Here is a 23,115-nt window from a genome sequence, read left to right on the forward strand (position 1 = left end):
CATATTTATTCTCTGGAGGAAAATTAAATGAGCTGGAGCCTCTACAGTTTTTTCACACACAATATTCAGCATTCCAGTAGATAAGGCCAAGACAATAGAAACAAATTCATACTAGTAGATAAGACACATATTAAAGTTATCAGACATAGAGTTTAAAATAACTTGGATTAATATGTTCAAGATGGAGAATTTTAGCACAGAAGTGGAATCTATAAAAAATTAAAGGAAATTTAACTGAAAAATAAAGTAACTGAGTTAGAACTATGTTGAAGAGAAGATTAGTGAACTGGAAGATAGGTTATAAGAAGTTTCCAGACTGAGGCATACATAGCAAAACTGATGGAAAGAAAGTATAAGAGACATATGGGAATACAGTGAAAAGTCTAACATATTATTGGAACCTGTAGAGAAAAAGTTAATTGCAGGCTTAATTCCCCCTTCCCCAGTGGAAAGATGACTTCAGGTTTAAACATAGTTTCTCCCAACATCTACCAAGATAAATGTGATTTTTTTTTTTTTCTGTTATCAAACACTAGTAAATAGTAGTATTGTAAAAATGACCGGGAGGATTATGAAGAGACATGTTAGTACTTCAAGGGACTACATTACCACTACTTTTTTTTTTTTTATCAGTATAAAATTTGTAGGGAAAGAGACATCCAGCTTCCCTTATGATGTCTCTTCTAACTCAGTGCACCCCTGGTGAGGGGCTTAGAAGTTGTATGAATGGGCTGTTCAATGATTACTGGAGTACATTTTATTCATGCATATGAATAACTTGGTCTGCCCTGTGTGATGAAAGGTCCAGGAAGCAGCAACTGGGTATTTTAAGGACTCCTGATAAAGATGTATTTGATTCTACCATATTGATATGCTGTGTTTACATTCCCAAATCCTTCTAAAAAGCTAAGTAAAATTGGTGTTAGATTACTACCTATTGAGTCCTATGAATGTGAATGTCATTTTGAACCCAAGACATTGATAATCATACAAAGTAGTTACTATACAGTTCCAGAAGGGGAGGAGAGACTGAATGGGACAGAAGCATGTTTTAAGAGATAAAGGCAGAATATTTTCCAAAACTAAACAAATCAAGCCACAGATTCTGAAGCTCTATGAATTCCAAGCAGAATAAATATAAAAAACCCATTTCTAGGTACATCATTGGAAAACTGCTCAAAACCAGTTCTGTTTGCTTGCGGCTTTCTGATACTGCATTGGTCTCTGCAGGGATGGGAGAAATTGTTAAAAGAAAATCTTACGGTAGCCAGAGGATGAAAGATGTATATTGGCTTCAAAGGAACAACAATAAGCTGACTTTCTGAACAAGAACAGTGAAAGTGAGGGAACAATGCAATGTTATCTTTATTTTTATTTTATTTTTTTGTTAATCCTCACTTGAGGGTATTTTCCCATTGATTTTTAGGGTGAGTGGAAGAGAGAGGGAAAGATAGAGAGAAACATCTATGTGAGAGAAACGAATCAATTGGTTGCCTCCTGCATGAGCTCCAACCAGGGCCTCAGGCCAGGGAGGAGCCTACAGTCAAGGTATGTGCCCTTGATTGGATTCGAACCTGGGACCCTTTGGTCCCCAGGCCGATGCTCTATCCATTGAGCAAAACTGGCTAGGGCTGTAATGGTTTCTTTAGAGAGGTGAAAGAACTGCCAACCTGTAATTTTGTGCCTAACACAAATATACTTTAAAAATGAAGGCAAAATACATTTTCAGGTAAGCATCCTATCTAATAAAGAGGGAATATGCTAATTGACCATCACTCCATCACAAAGATGGCTGCACCCACAGCTGAGGCCAAGTTCCCATAAGGAGCCTTAACGAGCAATCAGCAGGGACCTGAGGCTATGCCCTCCACTACCCCCATGAGGCTTGACAGGGGACCTCAGGCCATGTCCCCCACCCGGCAGGACTTGATAGAGGATCTTCGCTTCCCGTCCTGGTGCTGGGCTAGGGAACCTCAGGCTGCTCCCCCCACCCCAGCGCCAGGCCAGGGGGCCTCAGGCTGCACCCCCCACCTGGCAGGGCTTGACAGGGGACCTCAGGCTGTGCCCCCCACCCGGCGGGGCTTGATGGGGGACCTCAAGGTGCACCCCCAGTGCTGGGTCAGGAGAACTCAGGGCCATGCCCCTACCCAGCAGGGCTTGACGGGGAACCTGAGGCTGTGTCCCCCTGCTGGTGGGGCTTGACGGGGGACCTCAAGCCTTGCCCCCCACCCAGTGGGACTTGACAGGGGATCTCAGGCCGTGTCCCCCACCTGGTGGGGCTTGACGGAGGACCTCAAGGCACGGCCCCCACCCTGGTCTGGGCTGGGGGACCTCAGGCCATGCCCCCATCCTGGTGCTGGGCCAGGGGACCTGAGGCTACGCCCCCTGCCCGGCAGGGCTTGACAAGGGTGGGACTGGCCGGGTCTGGATCTAGCCCATTCGGGGGGGCAGGGGGGGGAAGGGGCGGCTGGGTCTGGGTCTCACGTGATTTTGAGGTGCATGTGGGTGGGCGGGTACTTAACTCTGGGTCCTGTGATGTGCCCCAGACTCTGACGGGAGGAAGGTTTTCATATACATTTTACTAATTTTCTTTCATCTCTGACACTTCTATTATAGAGAAAGGGCAAATAGCAATATTAAATTATTTCCTCTAATTAATCCCCTTTTAATGTGCACGAATTTCATGCACCGGGTCACTAGTACTAGTATATTGAGAGAATATACCATCACCAGCAGACCTAAAGTAAAGGGAACATCCAAGGGAATTCTTCAGGCAGAATATCTTTATATATAAAAGCCTAAGCAACCAAACGACCGAACGACTGGAATGACCGGTCGCTATGACGCACACTGACCACCAGGGGGCAGATGCTCAACACAGGAGCTACCCCCTGGTGGTCAGTGCACTCCCACAGCGGAAGCACTGCTCAGCTGACAGACTTGTGCCAGCAGCCCATTGGCCCAGCAGCAGCCATTCCCTCAGTAGTCCTGCAGGTCCAATCTCTAGAGAACGGGCAAGGCAGCGATGGACCAGTGCCACTGGCATGATCCCTACAGTGCCACCAGCCTCCTGGAAGTCCCCCTCAGGCACCATGGCCGCTTCCCCTTCCTAGATGCTTCGCAAGGAAGAAAGGATATGAAAGTGGCCTCCAGGTAGCTCCTGACAACTGGCGCGAACATCAGTGGGACAGATCCAGATCCCAGGCTGGCAAGGGCATTCCACCACGTGCCTGGAGGGCCAATAGTGTCCCAGCCCCCCTACCCCCCTCGGGACCCCACCTGTTCACGAATTTGTGCACTGGGCCTCTAGTACCAAATAATAGTCTTATGAGATTGAAAATATATGTAGCCCTGGCTGGAGAGGCTCAGCTAGTTGGGGCATCATCCTGTACACCAAAAGGTGGCCGGTTCAATTCCCAGTCAGGTCACATACCCAGTTTGCAAGTTCTTTTCCACCCAGGTCAGGGTGCATGAGGGAGGCAGCCTATTGATGCTTCTCTCTCACATCTATCTAACAACAACGAAAAAAGAAAATAATAAAGTACTTAAAATATATGTAGAAATAAAATACAACAGAAAAAGTGGAAGAGGAAAAGTAGAGTTAAAGAGTGCTAACATCCTTGTAATGTCTAGGAAATTATAAAAGTATTAATTTATATTAGATTCTAATAAGTCTGTGATGCATGTTTTAATCTCTAGGGTAACCAAAATGAAAACCTAAAGGCCCTATAGATAAGAAACTTTCTCATTTTGTTTTAATGTCATTTCACAGTTCTTTAGAGAGGTTATATGGAACATAAAATGATACTCAGTAAATATATTTAATAAGGGATAATTAATGGGGATGAAAAGGGTGATGTTTGAAGACAGGAAAAGAAAAAAGTTTGAGGACGGACACAAAGCATGTAGAATAAGATAAACACAAAAAGAAAATAGACACATACGGACCAGAGTTGGAAAGAGATCAGAGGGGCATGGTTTAAGATGCTTTGGGAGTGTTTCTGGCAGATTCTGCTGTTCATCTGGAGTGAGGATATCTGTGAACATTTTTTCAAATCTTTTATCTTTGGGCCTCAATGCTAATGCTTTCACTAGCAGTTTTAAATAATGACTTCTATACTGGAAAACTTTTCCTGACTCCATGTAAATGATTCATCTTATATGATTATGTAAAAAGTAAGTTGATAGTCGTATGAATTCTTGATTGACTTAGATTGAAAGAAATTCTTTAAAGTTAGCCTATTTCTGATGGACTCCATCTCTTCACTATGCCCTAATTTCCCAACTCAAATGCTAGAGGTACAAGGATAAATATGCAAGTATGCATTCCCAATATGTTATATTCAAGAGAGCCTGGTTATTGGGAGGTAAAGTGGTGTGATTTTTTTTTTTTTAAATATATTTTATTGGTATTTCACAGAGAGGAAGGGAGAGGGATAGAGAGCTAGAAACATCGATGAGAGAGAAACATCGATCAGCTGCCTCCTGCACACCTCCCACTGAGGATGTGCCCACAACCAAGGTACATGCCCTTGACCAGAATCGAACCCGGGACCCCTCAGTCCGCAGGCTGACGCTCTATCCACTGAGCCAAACCGGTTTCGGCAAAGTGGTGTGATTTTTGAGCTTGGGCTTTGGAGGCAAATATATCATCTTGCCAGTCATTGCTCAATAATTCCTAGTTTCCTCATCAGGCGCCCATTGTCTTCACTAGCAGAGAGGTGTGGACAAGGAACCCGGAAGGCTAGTGACCCTTGAGCTCTGGCAAAGGTCAGGGCTGTACACCCACTGTTTAGTCCAGACAATGGTAGCTGAAGCAACTTCCCCACCAGACAGTCATGTAAATTCTTACTGATAAGATAGTCTGCCTGTTACTGGAAATTGACTGCCTAAGGGCTATAGGTGTATCCCAGATTGAATAAAAGGATGGCGAGGCCAGAGCCTAGGCTGAGTCCTTCCTCTTGAGCTGGACTCCCAATATTTTAAAATTATTTCTTGTCTCATCTTTTTCATTTGCGTGCGGCCCCTCTTCCAGAGCCCGAACCCTGAACCACACAGGACGTGGGTCTTCACACTCTTCTGTGAACTAGGGTGTAATATTTACATCCTAGAATTCTGGTAGTATTTATTTAATCAGTACCTCATCAAAAGGAATAAAGTTTGCTTCCTGTTTAGAGAAATTTAAAATTGAAAGGACTTCCAGAAAAAGGAAATTTGGAGAATAGTCATGAGACTGAGTTTCATTTGATCATGGGCGAAGAAGAAAGGAGCCTTGTGTTATTTTGACCGATATATGTGTCAGCAAGCAGGGCCTTGTCAGGTGTCAGTCAACCTTACTCATTTAGATCAAGAGCCTTCACTTGGGAATCAGGAGAGTCATCTGACCCACACATGTTCTGACCCCACCATCACCAGTCTCCTGCCAGAAGAACACATGCGATTATGGAGTTGGCTGAGGATTGATAAATATGCCTCCCCTCAGGGCCTAAAACTTATCCAGGCTCATTCCTCACTTCACTCATTTCTGCTTCCTAACATTTCCCTCCTCCTACTCCGTAAACCAGTATTAAGGTCTCAAAGTACTATCGTTCCAATCATAACAGGAGCCTTTCAACTGGGGTAGTTAAAAATTCCACTGTAACTGGAAGAGCGGTGTTTCTAGCATTTCAACACGGAATTCTGAGTCCGTTCCCCCCAACCCCAAATCAGTATTACACATGATGTTTAGATTCCATAGTACTTCTAATATAATATATGTTATTTTAGATGTTATGAGCTAAATCTTTTGTTGGAAAATCATAGGATACTGTATCATTTTAGTCATCAAGAAACTAGGCTTTAGATCAGATAGACTTGGATTTAAATACCGATTTTATCCTTTACTAGTCATTTTAAATTTCTGTAAGCCTCAGTTTCTTCACCTATAAAATTTCCTCTCAGAATTGTTTTAGGCCAGGTTAAAATGAAAATGTATACAAAATATTTAGCATGTGTGCGTACACATAGACATACATCTGCTAGTTGTTCTTCTTAGATTTGTAGGAAAGAATCGTTAACCTTAAATAACCCCCACTACAAATGACCCTGGAGCTTGTTACTGAAGTGTGTGCATGCTTCTGAGAAAGATCTGGATTACAGAATAAATCTTTAACTATTGAAGGATGATGCCCATCTCTTTGTGGTCTTTCCTATGTTTTCAGTTGGAGAGCCTCCTGAGGGATTTAGTGTACATTTTTGTAACCTAGATTTTAAGTCATACTATCCCAAATATACCCTGAAGTTTTTAAGACACTTCTTCCAGCTGTGTTTGTTAATACGGTGATAGACTTGATTTTACTTACATATGCTAATAATTTCCTGGTAGCATAGCACTATGAATGCCATATTCCAATGAGATAACTTTTCAACTGCCAACAAATTTGCTTACAAACAAATTTTGTACCTAGGTCAAGGACTTTTGTATAGGCATAAGAAATACCACATGACTAGTCCTGTGGAGCATATGGAAAGTAAACAGATTTGTGTGTGTGTACATGTGGACTGAAGCTTTCTCTTTCCTGACATAGCTCAAATTATTATACAGTATGTCTGTAACTTTGATAGCAGAAGGACATTTTGACAACTCTTTGAGCTTAGAAGATAAACCTATTATAATTCAGTCCTAAAGTTATCAATACTTTATTTTTAATTGTTCCTTTTCTTTTATATATATATAGACTAGAGGCCTGGTGCATGTATACGTGCACTGGTGGGGTCCCTCAGCCTGGCCTGTGCCCTCCTGCAATCCAGGACCCCTCGGGGGATGTCGGATAGCCGGTTTTGTCCTGATCCCCGCAGGCCCGATCCAGACAGGAGGGAGCCTGATCCTGTGCGTTGAGTGTCCCCTGGTGGTCAGTGCATGTCATAGTGACTGGTTGACTGGTCATAGGAATAGCAGTGTTCTTTATGTATGTATAACTACATAAAGCAACTATATGAAGTCATGCTTCTTGTGCATCAAGATAATGTGTCAGAGCTGGAAAGCATCCAGAAAAATGGCAACTAAAATCATCCAGAGGCTAGAGTTGCTTAAAAGACTTATACCTGTCAGTGTGGAATGATCCTGGGGGATGTAACTAGAATTATCTTAAGAGTTGGAAGGGGAATTAGGCTTGATCTATTACCACCTGTTACTTAATACAGGAATTTATCTTATGGTAATCCTGACAAATGGCTGAGCTTCTGTTTAAATATTGGATGGTGCTTACTGCTGGGTTTAAATCCCATCCTCGCCACTTCATAGCTGAATGATTTGAGCAAGATCTTAACCTCTCTGTGCTCCATTTTCCTGGCTGGAACCTGATCTCAGTCCTCTACCATCTAGTATTGAGAGATGAACGGAGAATCAAGTAAATGCTGGTGTTACACATCCTGTGAAAAAACTATACTGAAGTTACATTAGTTACATTAGAAAGGACATTTTCAGTATCGGCTAAAGTGGTGGAAAAGGAGGTGAGTAGAGGCTTCATAGGACAGATGACTCTCTTGAGTTTCTATTATTCCCAGTTCTGCCTCTAGAACAATATAAATCAGTTTCATTCTTTCTTCGATATGACAGCTCTTTATCTTATCAAATGTAAAACTCTAAAAAGGCATAGATTAAGTGGGGAATTCCCCCCACCCATAAAAGTCCATAGGTTTAGAGTATCCTATCTAATAAAAGAGTAGTATGCAAATTAACCATCACTCCGCTACACCAACAAGCCACGCCCACAAGCCAATCAGGAGCGAGTATGCAAATTAACCCCAACCAAGATGGCTACGGCCATGGAGAGAGCAGGAGGGAGTTGAGTTTCCCCGGCGATGGAGGAAGCCAAGCTTTCCACACACCATGGCTGGCCCAGGCCTCTGCTTAAGGCTACAAAGTTTCAATTATAGAAGATAAGTAAATCCCAACAAAAATGACGGCAGCCACAGAGCTGGAGAGAGCAGGAGGCTAGGATTGCCCCCGGAGATGGAGGAAGCCAAGCTTTCCGCACACCCTGGCCGGCCCAGGCCTCCACTTAAGGCTACAAAGTTTTAATTATAGAAGATAAATAAATCCCAACAGAAATGGCTGCCCCCATGGAGGGAGCAGAAGGCTTGGCTCCGCTCCAGGCTACAAAGTTTCAATTGTAGAAGATAAATAAATCCCAGATACCAGGGCCTCCGCTTGGTCGCCGGAGGGTGTGGCCGGCCTGCAAACCACCACAGGCCCCTCGCCCAGGCCACCCCACGCCCCAAGGGAACCCCCAGCCTGATCCGGGACACCCTTCAGGGCAAACCAGCTGGCCCCCACCCATGCACCAGGCCTCTATCCTATCTAATAAAAGAGTAATATGCAGATTGATCATCACTCCAACACACAAGATGGCTTCCCCCATGTGGACACAAGATGGCCACCACAAGATGGCCAGCAGGGGAGGGCAGTTGGGATGGACCAGGCCTGCAAGGGAGGGCAGTTGTGGGCAATCAGGCCAGCAGGGGAGGGCAGTTTGGAGGGACCAGGCTGGCAGAGGAGGGAAGTTGGGGGCAAACAGGCTGGCAGGGGAGCAGTTAGACATCAATCAGGCTGGCAGGGGAGTGGTTAGGGGATGATCAGGCTGGCAGGCAGAAGCGGTTAGGGGCAATCAGGAAGGCAGGCAGGCAGGCGAGCAATTGGGAGCCAGCAGTTCTGGATTGTGAGAGGGATGTCCGACTGCCCGTTTAGACCCGATCCCGGTGGGACATGTCCCGGCAGTCGGACATCCCTCGAGAGGTCCCAGATTGGAGAGGGTGCAGGCTGGGCTGAGGGGACCCCCCCCCCTGCCGTGCATGAATTTCATGCACCGGGCCTCTAGTTGTTTATAATTTGCCTATAATTTAGGAGAAACAAGATGAACCACTAATGGTGATAAGTTTGTAGAACGCTTTAAGCCAAGAAATTGTATAATTTATTTTCATTCGTGCATGGATGGTTCAGCAAAATGGGAAATTTTAAGAAGTAAGTTCAAGCCTTTCGCGAATTAAAGTATTGTGAATTGTGTGTTATTTAGATTTAGCTGTGAACGACAGGAATTTTCAAAGTAAAATTGGCTTCAACAAAATAGTATTTTATGATCTTGTAGCAGTCTGAGCAGGTCGTTCAGTCTGTTGTCATGCCTGATGGTGTCAGAAAAGCATGGGCTTCTTTCTCCTGTTCCCACATTTTTAATCCTGTCTTCTAGGTATAAGATGGTGGCTTTGGAATTCTAGGCATAAGAACAGAGGAAGGGATGAAGAAGCTGTTAGGGTCATTTCTGCTTACAAAGTCACATGGCCACATCTAGTTACAAGAGATGTTAGGATACAGTCTTTACTCTGGATAACCATGTGGTGTGCTCAGGTGTGATTTGGGAGTCTCATGTCGTGAAAAGAAGGGTGGAATAGATATTGGCACAGCTAGCAGTGTAACAGAAATACTTTGTTCACCACTTAATCCCAGGTGCCTAGTAGTGCTTACCATGGTAGGCATTCATACAATAGTTGTTCATGTGTGTATGTTCCTTAGTGCTCCTGTCAGAATAGGTATCGATCTGAATATTAACTTACATACATGATAAATTATGAAAAAATTTGTCCATCTTGGTGTATCTTTTAAAATAATTTAAAAAATTATTATTGTTAAAAGTATTATAGATGTCTCTCCCCCCACCCCCATTGACTCCCTCTTCCTCACTCCTCCCCAGGCCATCACTACACTATTGTTTGTGTCCACAGGTTATGCATATAAGTTTTTTGGTTAATCTCTTCTTGCTCCCCCCACCCCACCCTTCCCTCTGAGATTTATTAGTTTGTTGCATGCTTCCATGCCTCTGCATCGATTTTGTTTGTCAGGTTATATTGTTCATTAGATTCCACATATGAGTGAGATCATATGGTATTTGTCTTTCTCTGATTGGCTTATTTCGCTTAGCACAATAATCTCCAGTCCCTCCATGTTATCTCAAAGGGTATATCCTAAGAAGCCTGAAACACCAGTTAGAATATATGCACCCTGATGTTCATACAAGAGATCTTAGGATACAGTCTTTACTTAAAATATAAATCAGTTTCATTATTTACAATAGCTAAGTTTTGGGAATAGCCAGCCCAAGTGGCCATGAGTATAGATGAATGGATAAAAAAGCTGTGGTATATTTACACCATGGAATACTATCCTATATAATAAAAGGCTAATATGCAAATAGACTGAACGGTGGAATGACTAGTCATTATAACATACACTGACCACCAGGGGACAGATGCTCAACACAGGAGCTGCCCCCTGGTGGTCAGTGCACTCCCACAGGGGGAGCACCGCTTAGTCAGAAGCCGGGCTCACAGCTGGCAAGCGCAGCAGCAGTGGTGGGAGCCTCTCCCACCTCCACAGCAGTCGGACATCCTCCAAGGGCTCCCAGACTGCGAGAGGGCGCAGGCTGGGCTGAGGGCCCCCCCACCAGGTGCATGAAATTCGTGCACCAGGCCTCTAGTGCAGCTATAAAAAAGAAGGATGCATTTTGGTATTTTTTAATGTTCGTTCTTATCTGTGTGCTCCCTTTACAAATAAGGTATCCCTGACAGTCTTCAGACAGATATAATACCATATAAAACTTATTTTAGCTTCTGTATTGCTTATGCTCCCCCCATCACACACACACCAGGTAGAGGCCTAGTAACCCTCTCTTTTCATATCTTTGATCAACACAGTCCAGGTACTCAGTAAAATGTTTTTAGATTGAATAAATAAATGGGAATAAAACTTGGATAAATGCAAGCTTTTTATTTCATTTAATATCCTAGAAAAGTTAATGGCTATATTACACACAGAAGAAAGTCTTAGTTTTAAATCCGTCTATATTACAAGATTTTTAGGAATATTCGTTGGGTGTCAGGTGGAATGTGTTTATGAGATGAGACAACTATTTGGATTTAATTATAACTATGTACTAATTCACTTAAGTTATTAAGCAATAGAGGCTAGTATAGTTCAGCAAAATGAGGTGATAGTCTTAATCCACTTGATATTTGACATTAGATATCCAGTTAGCTTATCAGTGTACTTAACTGTTTCTTTTACATTGTGTCATGGGGAAAATTTTCTTTAGGTATAAAGGTAAGTGAGTCACTTATTTCCTCAAGTGCCATAGACAAAGTAATACCTTAAATTTTTTTAAATTTAATTAAATTTTAGGTTTATTGAGGTATAATTGATAAAGTTATAAGATATTTAAAATGTACATTATGATTAGTTGATATAAGTATACATCGTGAAAAGATCCTTCCAACTAATTAACACACCCATCACCTCACATATTTATATACATATTTTTGTGAGAACATTTTAGTTCTCTCTTAGCAAATTTTAATTATATAATACAGTGTTATCAACTGTATTCACCATGTTTTACATTAGATCTACAGATCTTATTTATCTTATAGCTGAAAGTTTTTGTCTTTTTACCAATTTTTCTCTATTTTCCCCACCCCAGAGCCCCTGGCAACCACTTTTTGACTCTTTCTATGAGTTCAACTTTTTTTTTTTTTTTTTTTTTTAGATTCCACATATAAGTGATAACATGTGGTATTTGTCTTTCTCTGTCTGGCTTATCTCACTTAGTATAATGCCCTCAAGGTCCATCCATATTGTTGCAAACAGGATTTCCTTCTTCCTTATGACTAAATAATAGTCCATTGTATATGTACATACCTTATCATTTTTATTCATTTATTCACTGATGTACAGGACACTTGGATAGTTCCCATATCTTGGGCATTGTGAATAATGCTGCAATGAATATGGGAGTGCAGATTTTTTTTTATATCCTGTTTTCATTTCTTTTCAATAGCCACCCAGAAGTAGGATTATTAGATCATATTTTAGTTACATCTGTTTTTAATTTTTTGAGGAACTTCCATTCTGTTTTTTTCACAGTGGCTGTACCAGCTTACACCCCCACCAATAGTGTATGAGGGTCCCCTTTTTGCCACATCCTTTAAACACTTGTCTTTTTGATGATAGCCATTTCAACAGGTCTGAGGTAATATCACTGTGGTTTTTATTTGCATTTCCCTAATGGTTAGTGATGTTGAGCACCTTTCCATGTATATGTTGATCATTTGTATGTCTTCTAAGGAAAAATGTTTATTCAGTTCCTTTGCCAATTTTTTAATGGAATTTATATTTTTTGCTATTGACTTGTGTGAATTCGTAGCCCTTTATCAGATATGTGATTTGCAGACACTTTCTCACATTCATTAGGTGGGTTGCCTTTTTATTGTGTTAATGGTTTCACTAGCTGTGTGGTCCTTTAATTTAGTCCCACTTGTTTATTTTTGCTTTTGTTATCAAATTAAAAAAAAACATTGCTAAGACTAATGTCAAGAAGTTTACCCCCTCTATTTTCTTCTAGACCTTTTATCGTTTTGGGTCTTAAATTTAAGTTTTTAATCCATTTTGAATTTGTTTTTGTGTAATGTGTTTGATGAGGGTCTACTTTCATTCTTTGGTGTGTAGCTATCTAGTTTTTGCAGCACAATGTGTTGAAAAGACTGTCCTTTTCCCATGGTATTATTTTTAGTCCTTCGTCATAAATTAAATACTATATATGCATGGGTTTACTTCTGTGGTTTCTATTTCATTGATTTATGTGGCTATTTTTATGCAATACCATACTGTTTTGATTACTATATTTGTAATATTGTTTGAAATCAGAAAGTAAAATTCCTCCAACTTCGTTCTTCTTTCTCAAGATTGCTTTGACTATTCTGGGTCTTTTGTGGTTCCATACAAATTTCAGGCTTTTTTTTTTCTATTTCTGTGAAAAATGCCACTGATAAGGATTGCATTAAATCTGCAGGTTCCATTGGGTAGTATGGAAATTTTCACAATATTAATCTTTCCATTTATTTGTTGTCTTCATTTTTTACCAATGTTTTATTTTATAGCTTTCAATGTATAGATCTTTCTCCTCCTTATTTGCCCCGGCCCGCGGGGCAACAACGAGGGCACGCAGGAACCACCTAAGAGAATGAAACAAACAAGGAACGCGAAGAACGGAGGCAAGACAGGGTTCTGATCAAGCCTCGTTTTTTTATTCGAGCGTTGCGGTATATAAGCACTCAGGAGGGGAGGGGTAGGATAAGGAGTTGCCATGGGATGATTGGTTGGGGACTGGGTATCTGTCCTAGCTGATTGGTTATTCTGATGTGGGAGGTTCTTCTGGCCCTTGGCGCGCGCGGGCTTCTTTGGCTCGCGCGGGCTTTCTTTGGCTCGCGCGGGCTTTCTTTGGCGTGCGCGGGCTTTCTTTGTTCTTGCTCAATCAGGGAGTAGGGCTGACCAGGAAGTGAGACCGAACTCTGCCTTTATGGCTCCCGGCACTTGGTGAAATTTATTCTTAAGTATTTTATTTTTGATGTAGTTGTGAATGGGATTTTTTCTTAATTTCTGCTTCTGATAGTTTATTATTAGCATCTAGAAATGCAACTGATTTTTGTATATTGACTTTGTGTCCTACAACTTTATCAAATATGTTGACAAAGTAAGTCTTTATTATTTTCTGAGTGCAATCATTCACTTTTTGGTTTTCTTGTTTTCCAGTTTAAGCATATGGCCTTAAAAAACAAAACACCTATACATTTGGTTGTTAAGATTCCTTTGTCTTACTTCTTTGATCTGGAAAGACCACATATATTTTCAGTAGACAGTAATTTTAATTATCAAATGGGAATGGAATAATTAAACTCTTCTTCCCTGTTGTACAGATGAGGAGATTGCAGCACTAGTTACTTTTACTGATGCTATCAAGATTTGAGGAGAGAGACATACTTGTTAAGCCACCCAGGCAAATGTTTGGGTATTATAAAGTTCCCAAAGGTTAAGAATAAACAACCCAGGCAACCACAAACCATCTATAAATATAAAAGCCTAAGTGACCGTCTGACTGTCCAACCGGTAGCTATGACGCGCAGTGAACACCAGGGGGTAGATGCTCCTACCAGTAGCTATGACATGCACTGACCACCAGGGGGCAGATGTTCAACACAGGAGCTGCTGAGCTGCAGTGACTTGGCAACTGTGTTTCTCGGGTGATGCACCTGGAACCAGAGAGGAGGGAGCCTGATTCCGGGGTGCGTCACCTGAGAACTGCCCTCTCCCAATCCGGGACCCCTCGGGGGTTGTTGGAGAGGCTGTTTTGGCCTGATCTCCACACAGAGAGAAGGTGCATGAATCCATGCACTGGGCCTCTAGTTTAGGTTATCTTAGTTGAGTAGAGTAGAAAGTCCCTGAAATTGACAATGATTTCCTAGAGTCCTGGAACATATTTTGTAATGCTAGTAAGTTAGGTTGCTTGAACTTGATTTTTCCCAACTTGTTTGTTTTATATGCAGGTAAAGTAACTTTCAGTCTTCATTAATGATTTTGAGACAATAATTTATTGCTTGAAAAGCTGTGCATGTCAAAATAATCTCCAGTGTGACAAGAAGGTTAACCTCCTTCCTAGGTTAACCCCTTACATACTTGGGTTGCTCTGATGGGGGCATTATTATGTTATGGTGAAACATGCTGCCTCTGAACTGAAGTCAGTTTGAGATCACATATTTGCTACCACTATGTTTACTATGATCACATGTTTACTATGTCACCTTGGATAAGTTACCCATTTAACTTCTCTTTGTCTCAGGGTTCTCTACCTTACAATGGAGGATAATAGTATGTTGAGTGAGTAGGGCATTTAGCACCTAAAATAATGTTTAGTACATAATAAACACTTAATAAATGTCATTGTCACATATCATTATTTACATATTTGTCATAATGATTTGAAACTTGACTCCAAGAAATATTGTAGGAGCGAATGTTACCCGACTACTTGGTTTCTGGCATATCGGCTATGTGTGACCAAGTGAAATAAAGGACATAGGCTTGATGGAGGAACGGGAGGATAATGCTGAGTTTAGTTTTGAACATGGAATTTAAGGTGTTTGTGGGATGCTAATTTTGAAATGTATGAATTTGAAGATGGGAGTGGAGTTATTGGCGTATGGGTGGTAATTAAGACTATGAGAAATGAGTGAGATAACTTTTAAGGATCTACCTTGGCCTAGGTAAAAAACCTGGGGACACTAATCTTTAAAGAATAATGGGGAGGCCATGAAAGAGACCATCCGAGAGTTAGGTGAATAAGGAGAGAGCAGTGCCAAAAAAGTGATCAGCCCAACACAGATTACAGTTGACCCTTGAAACAACATCAGGGTTAGGGATGCCAAACCCATGCACAGTTGAAAATCCACACGTAATTTTTGACTTTCCCCAAACTTAACTCCCATAACATAAACAGTAACATAAACAGTATCTTAATGCAGTATGTATATTATATGCATAATATACTGTATTCTTATAGTAAAGTAAGCAACAGAAAAGAAAATATTAAGAAAATCAAAAGAAAGAGAAAGTACATGTGTTTATAATATTTATTGAAAAAAATCTGTTTATAAGTGGACCCCACAGTTCAAACCCATGTTGTTCAAGGGTCAACTGTACATTAATCTTAGAAATGAAAAGTATAAGTGGCTTGAGGATTAATGAGTCTTTTGTGGCCCTTTGGTTTTTGTAGAAGAGTAGAAGCAGAAGACAGTGAATTTAGCGATGGGGATAAAGGAGGAAGAGAAGACAATAAATGGTAGACTACTGTTTTCAGAAATTTTGACAAGACAGATCTTGGAAACTGTAGGAAGATACAAGGTAAATGGAAGATTTGGGGGAAGGATGGGATACTGATAGGCTGAGAAGGAACTATTAGCAAAGAAAAAGATTGAATATAAGGAGAGAGTAGAAAAGATGGATTCAAAGACACAGGATGATTAGACTGGCCTTAATCAGGAGGAGGGCCAAAACATCTCTGAGACTAGAGGAAAGTGGGATGTGCATATATGTAAACTTTTAAGGTAGAGTACATCACTTCTCGTGACTACATTTTCCCCCAAGAAATGAAAGGAGGTAAAGGGTCAAAAGTTGAATAGGTGTTGTGAAGAGAATGGTGAAAGGTTAGAATAGTAATTGAAGGAAATAGGAGAGGGAGGCTGAAATATTTGTTCCCCAAATGAAGGACTTTTACTTGAGTAGTATTTAAATATATCACTGGTAGTGTGGGTACTATGACTATGTTATCTGAAAGGGGAAAGACTATGGTTTCATTTAATGCAATATATTTATTTAGCATTAGGTCTGTACATACTGTGCTATATACTTCCTGGGAGATTCAAATGGATGCTGACTATCTCATTCAAGGAAGGTGTGAACTAATAGCTCATGTCATATGATTTGTCAAAAATGATAAAGGACACATGAGATTTATAACACCATGAGGATTTGAAAGAAGTAGAGATTCCATCAAATAAGGGGGGAAAATGTTGGATTTCTTCCAATAGGGAATGGCTTTATGGAAAAGGCCAAAAAAGGGGCTACATGTGAATTTTCTGAGGAAACAGTAATGAAGCTAGTTATTTCATTTTATAGTAATCATATACTCTTCTATAATATAATGGCTGGCAACCAGAAGAGGAGAAAAAAGTGATTAACAAAACATAGTGAATTCTATTCTATCCAGGGTGTTCTAAATGTGATTATATTTTTATGTAGGAAGATAGAATTCAGTAATCTTTTCCATAAATATTTGGTGAACATTTCTGTGCTAGGTGCTGAGACTCAGGTACAGTTTCTATCTTCAAGGAGTGCATGTCTAGTAGAAGGAATGGAAGTGAAAAGGGAGCACATCCGTTCTATGCAATACATGATATAAAAGTGGTATATATGACTGTATGATCAGCAGTTTTTTTTCTTCATTTTTAGTTGGAGAACATCAGTTGACAGGTCATAAAGTGGCAGTTAAAATCCTAAATAGACAAAAGATTCGCAGTTTAGATGTTGTTGGAAAAATAAAGCGGGAAATTCAAAATCTAAAACTCTTTCGTCATCCTCATATTATCAAACTGTAAGTACTTTTTAAACTGTAAGTATTTTTGTACCAATAAAACAAAAGAGGAACTGTCTTCAGATACTATTTATGAATTTATAAATAGTTGTCTTTAATTAATCTTTCATAAAACACTTCTTTTCATATTTATATTGAGCAAGTATTTATTTAAGCTCTATTAATTTTTTTTTGGTTTTTTTTGCATACTTTTGGTTTAGAATTAAAAGTTATTGTTTCAAAATTGGTACTGTTTTCAAGAATTGAGTGTAGCCTTGGAAGTTGACTCATTTCTAGTATTCATTTTGAAATTCTTTGGACTTTGATATTCCTAGATTCATTTTGTAATTTTTAATAGTCAATTTTCATGAATGTATCTGGGTATTTTCTTTTTGGAAGAGGTAGAAAGTAACTGTTAAAGGTTATCCACCATAGTATATTATTTGCAAAACAACAATATTATTTTAATTACTGATAGTAAAGCTCTTCGGGGAAGCACGTGAATTTTGGGGGGGATAAGACACGTTACAAACTTAAAAGATAATCATATATTACAGATTAATAAATGAGCTAATTAATTAAATTGAAAGATAAAAAATGGAAAATCAAGTAGACCCATAGGAAATTTAGATACTAAATATTCCTTTAAATCACCTGAAGTTGTAGTTTCATATTTACTGAGAAAATGTGATATGTTAAACACGGAAAATTGTCTTTGTTTTTCATTTCAAAGCTTGGTTAGAGTTTTATAAAATAAGTATTAGCATTACTCTTATTGAGTAAGAATAATTTATATTGAGCATTTTATGTATATAATTTCACTTCATCTTCATGTTAAGCCTATAAGGAAGGTATTATTATCTTCATTTTATAGATAAGAATATTGCCTATCTAAAGAGTATCAGCAGCTTGTCCATAGATAAAAGGTTACCAATCAGCTGACCTTAAAATAGGGAGATTTTCCTGGCTTATCTAGGTGGGCCCAATGTAATCACAGTGGTTCTTAAAAGTAGAAGAGGGAGCCTGGCCAGTGTCTCAGTGGCTGAGTGCTGACCTATGAACCAGGAGGTCACAGTTTGATTCCTGGTCAGGACACATGCCCAGGTTGTGGGCTCGATCCCCAATGTCAAGTGTGCAGGAGGTAGCCGATCAATGATTCTCTCTCATTGATGTTTCTGTTTCTCCCTCTCCCTTCCTCTCTGAAATCAATAAAAATATATTTAAAAAAAAGTAGGAGAGGGCATCAAAAGAGTCAGAGAGATTTTAGGATGGAAGTAAGGTCAAAGGAAGAAGCTGTGAGAAGGACTCACTGGCTGTTTTTGGCTTTGAAGATGGAGGAAGGGGGCCATGAGATAAGGAATGCAGGCGGTCTCTAAAAGTTGGAAAATACAAAGTAATGGATTTCTCCCTGGAGCCTGCAGAAGGCAATGCATGCAGCTCTCCTGACACCTTGATTTTAGTCCAGTGAGACATATATCAGACTTCTAACCCACAACATTATAAAAAAAAATCCATTTTTGTTATTTTCAGCCACTAAGTTTGAAGTATGGAAACAATAGGAAACTAACCAGTAGCATTTTATTTTTAAAAAAATATATATTTCTTTATTGATTTCAGAAAGGAAGGAAGAGGTAGAGAGAGAGATAGAAACATCAATGATGAGAGAATCATTGATCGGCTGTCTCCTGCATGCCCCCCACTGGGGATCTAGCCCACAACCCGGGCATGTGCCCTTGGCCAGAATCGAACCTGGGACCCTTCAGTCCGCAGGCCGACGCTCTCTCCACTGAGCCAAACTGGCTAGGGCCCAGTAGCATTCTTGAAATCCTAAATCAGTGGCTGATCCTTTTAATGCTGGGATTTGGAACATGCATTTAGTCTTTACTATCACGAGCTATATTCAATGATGGGGGCCCATTCAGTGCATCTCACCAACAGCATGAGCATGCTGCTGACTGTTCAGTGAAGGCTTTTCTTGGGTTTGGAGTGCCATTGGGTAACTTGTGTTGATTCAGGTCCCAACAACTACCGTGGAAACTTCAGTTCAACAGTAAGCTTCAGTGTCATTTGATCTTCACTTGGATCTCACCCGGTCATAAATATAAACAAGAAATGAGGCCCCTGAAATTGCATGGCAGTACTTGATTATAAGGTTATCCTCCAGGACCTATATTCTAGGTGATCCAGAATATGTATATACAGAATTTTAAAGATTATCCTAAGAATTAAAATACAACCTGTGAGCCCAGTGACTCAACTCTCCCACTGTTTGTTTCCTTAACTTTAAAATGGGATACCTCATGGTGTTATTTGAGGATTAAGTGGTATAATGCCTAGTGTTTAATGTGCATTGGCCCAAAGCAGGAGTTGGCAACCTATGAGCTGATTCCAGTTCTCTTTCATGATTCTGAGTGGTTTTCAGCTAACTGAAATAGTTCATATGTACTTTTAACTCCATGTTAATAATGACTTTATTCTAGTTACTGATATCTCTTCGTTCTTCCTTGCTGAGTAGCTACTTTCTATTAGAGGAAAGAGCTAGGAAGCCAGACTAAAAGTATCACATGCCAAAGTGAGAGTGGAGAAGGGAGAGCAATCTCTGTATTTGTCTTATTTCTTGACCATGTGACTTAGAATGCCAACAACCCTGAAAGACCCCCAGGAAATTTTGCCCTTTTAGGGTATGAGTCCTAGTTTCTGTGCTGACAAAATCAGATTTTGTCAGTAAGCAGTTGCAGTGGTCACGAGGATTTATTTTTGCTGGCATATCTACCAGTGTTTTCTTACCTCAGTTTCTGTAATTATTTATAAGTGTTTAATATTGGTTTGACTATCTCATTCTGATTTAGACTTATTTAATTGTTTGGTATTTTGTTTTGTTGCAGGAGTTATAGAATGTTCTCACAGTTGGCAGAGGTGAATTTGAAGTTTAAAGCTTCTGGCTTCCTGCCTTGAGCTTATTAATCCATTCAGCTACATTGCCTCTTAATTATGGATCTGAATTAAAAAAGAAAAAAAGCACTCTCATATATTCTTGCTACAGAACAAGTTATTGACTTAACCTCTAATAATGTTAGTGATGTAAACAAGGAGAGAGACCTGATCCTTTTAGTAGTTTTGTTTGTTTTGTGCAGTTTTGGACTAGCTGCCAAGAATAGTTTCCTTGTTACAGAAGTGGCCTCTAGAATTAGGAAGAAAGTTTAAAAACTAAATACCAAGAATGAAAGATATTTGTTCCATGGTTTCTCCATTAACTTAATTGGGGGTGAGGGGAATAATCACTTGGAGAAAATTCAGAGGAGTAAACAGGATTGAAAGGAAACTTCAAATTTTTCCATGAACTAGAATTTGTTGGATTAATTTTTGTCCGTGTTTTTCTTTCCTCCATAGTTGTTAGAGAAACTTTATTTTAACTGATCGAAAGATCAATACTTTCTAATTTAGTAGAGATGCTTTTGCCTGTCTGCTTCTTTTAGTCTTTATTTTATTCAACCTATGGTAGGTACTCAGTAAACTTTAAGTGTGGCCATTAGTCTGGCACACAGTAAGTGCTCAATAATGATAGCTGTGGTTTCTGTTGCTCTAGATTGGCCTTTGGATAGTGACTGCTGTAGAGTTAGAGGTTTCATGAAATAGTTAAATCCAAAAGTATCTATTAAAGATCTTGTGATATACTTGGAGGAATTAGCAGTTAAATTTATTAGAATTATATGCCTTCTTTTCTTTTATGCCCCAAAGATGTACAGAGCAGAACAGTGATTGAGAATTCTGTTAATAAATCAGATTAGCCTACAGCAAAGTGACATAGTAGATGCTCCTGCTCTATACTATTTGTTTTATTCAATTAGAGTTTGGTGCTTGCTAGGATGCCTTTCATAAGTTGGCTTTTACTGCTATAGGATGGCTTCTAGAATTCTCTGTGAAATTTCCTTTCCATAGCTCATTTGAAATAGTCTTAACATCATTCCTCAGTCATACTAGTTTATTTTATATAAAGTGGGATACTTTGTAATTTTTTATCCCGAAGATGAAATATTTATTGTGAAAACCTGTCATTTTTAATACTATAGCTTTAATATTTTACTTTTTTCAAGTGTTTATATATAATGTGTCCTCTCTTAAAATGTATAGTATGTAGTTAGGTCATCAACTTCCTGGCCATTTCCCCTTCCTCTTTAACAGGGAAGAGTAACCAGAACCACTTTAATAAAAGGTGCTCCATTTGGGTGGACTAATTACTAGAAGGTTCTCCTGCTTCCACCACATCCTGTGTCAAGGTGTCCTGCTTAAAGGGTGGCATCTGGGCCTCTTTTCAGCTCCTACTTGTGCTTTCCACTGGGTGCCTTTAAGCCTTGCAAAAACTATACAACTATACTTAGTAGCCTTAAATAGTAACTCACTGTAAATTAGATGTTGCTCACGATTAACCAGATTATAGATAATCCTTCACAAACAAAGCAAATCTCTTTAAAAAGTAGAACAATTGTTCCTTTATAGGTATTAAATGTAACCGTCAGTTAAAACGTCAATGTTATATTTTACTTGTTTTCAGAGTTTTCACTTTTATAAAATTGTGCGGGGTGGCGGGGGGGTGGGGGGCGGGAGGGCGGGGGCGGCGTTGTAGTTTTCAGGAAAAAATTTTATTTTGTCAAGTAGAGCTAAGGTTTTTTATTATTTTTTTAAAATGTGCTCAGCTTTGAGTGCCAATAAATAAATAATAAAATTTCATGCACAAATACATACATCTATTTAAATTTTATGAAAAATTTTAAATGTATACAAAGTAAAGTGTTAAAGCCTCATGTATCTCTTATTCAGCTTCAACAGTTGTCAGTGTAGTGTTTTATCTGCTTCTTCCCACTTCTCCCACCCTAAATTATTTTGAGCAAATCCCAAATATTATGTTTTTAACCTTAAAATTCTTTAGTATTTATTTACTCTGGGACATAAAGCCTTTTTTTACTTTTATAACTTAAACACAGTTTATTATAATACCTAAAAAGCTAATATCATCAGCCATTCAGCTAGTGTTCAGGCTTTATTGATTGTTTCATAAATGACTTTTGAAGTTGGTTTGTTTGAATCAGAATCAAAAGAAGTGTATACAGTGTAATTAGTCAATATGTCTCTTGAGTTATTTTTAATCTATAGCTTTTCCTTTCTCTTTTAATGTTGAATAAAGGGTCATTTGTCCATTTTCTGGATTTTGTTGATTTTATCCCTGTGGTGTCACTTAACCTTTCCAAGAATACTTTTTGCTTATGATACCTGATTTCTATAGACTGTAAACACGTTTTTGTTTAAGAGGAAAAATTAATGCTTAACTCAGTTGTTGCAGATAGAAGGATTTTAAAGATTTTGTAAACATGAAAGGGAGGAACTGGAGGAAAGTCCATAGGCCTTGAAAGTTAGTTGAATTTTTTTAAGCTCTATGTTTTTAGTTCTCTGATTATTTTGATAACATTGTAAATCTGTTGCCATCTTAAAATATTATAAAACATTGGAATATAAAATTGTAGCAAGAATAGATGTACAGGTTGATTTTTGGTTAAAGTAATATTTTTTATTAACATTTTTTTTTAATTTACAAAAGATACCAGGTAATCAGCACTCCAACAGATTTTTTTATGGTAATGGAATATGTGTCTGGTGGTGAATTATTTGACTACATCTGTAAACATGGACGGGTGAGTAACACTATGCAGTGCAATAAATTCCTAAGTTAAAAAAGAGGGAAATAGCAAACCACAAGATATTTTTTGAAGTTGGGCTGCTTCTGTAATAATGCTCAACTAAACATAGAGACTATTAGACATATCTTCTTTCTTAAAAAGTACATCTTTTGAAATACTGATTTTAGGAAATAAGTACCATTTAATTGCCAACATGATGCCTAAGCTTTTCAAAATGAAAAATCTCTTCCATATATCATGTTGAAGCGTCAGTTATTTTCTGCCTTAGCACCTTCACATAAGTTCAGTTTAGATTGTTTTACTTGATGATTCCCCAGAACTTGTACACATTTAGTAATATTACTTGAAAATGAAATATTACTGTCTAGCAGCAAAGAAAAACCTATTGATTGACATGTTGAGAGTTAATGCAAGTTTTGGTTTCTTTGTCTGAT

At 39.2% G+C, this 23,115-nt stretch overlaps 1 protein-coding gene across 1 annotated transcript in view; it reads left to right on the top strand.

Moving 5' to 3' along the window:
• The window catches only part of PRKAA2 (protein kinase AMP-activated catalytic subunit alpha 2), a 61,810-nt gene that overhangs the window by 12,257 nt on the left and 26,438 nt on the right, over positions 1-23,115 (top strand). The window contains exons 2-3 of the mRNA XM_080654169.1: positions 16,868-17,009; positions 22,582-22,675. Of these exons, the coding sequence (XP_080510295.1) occupies positions 16,868-17,009; positions 22,582-22,675 (236 nt within the window). The remainder of the gene's footprint in view (positions 1-16,867; positions 17,010-22,581; positions 22,676-23,115) is intronic.

This window comes from Plecotus auritus (genome assembly GCF_963455305.1).
Source record: "Plecotus auritus genome assembly, chromosome: 2".
NCBI lineage: Eukaryota > Metazoa > Chordata > Mammalia > Chiroptera > Vespertilionidae > Plecotus > Plecotus auritus.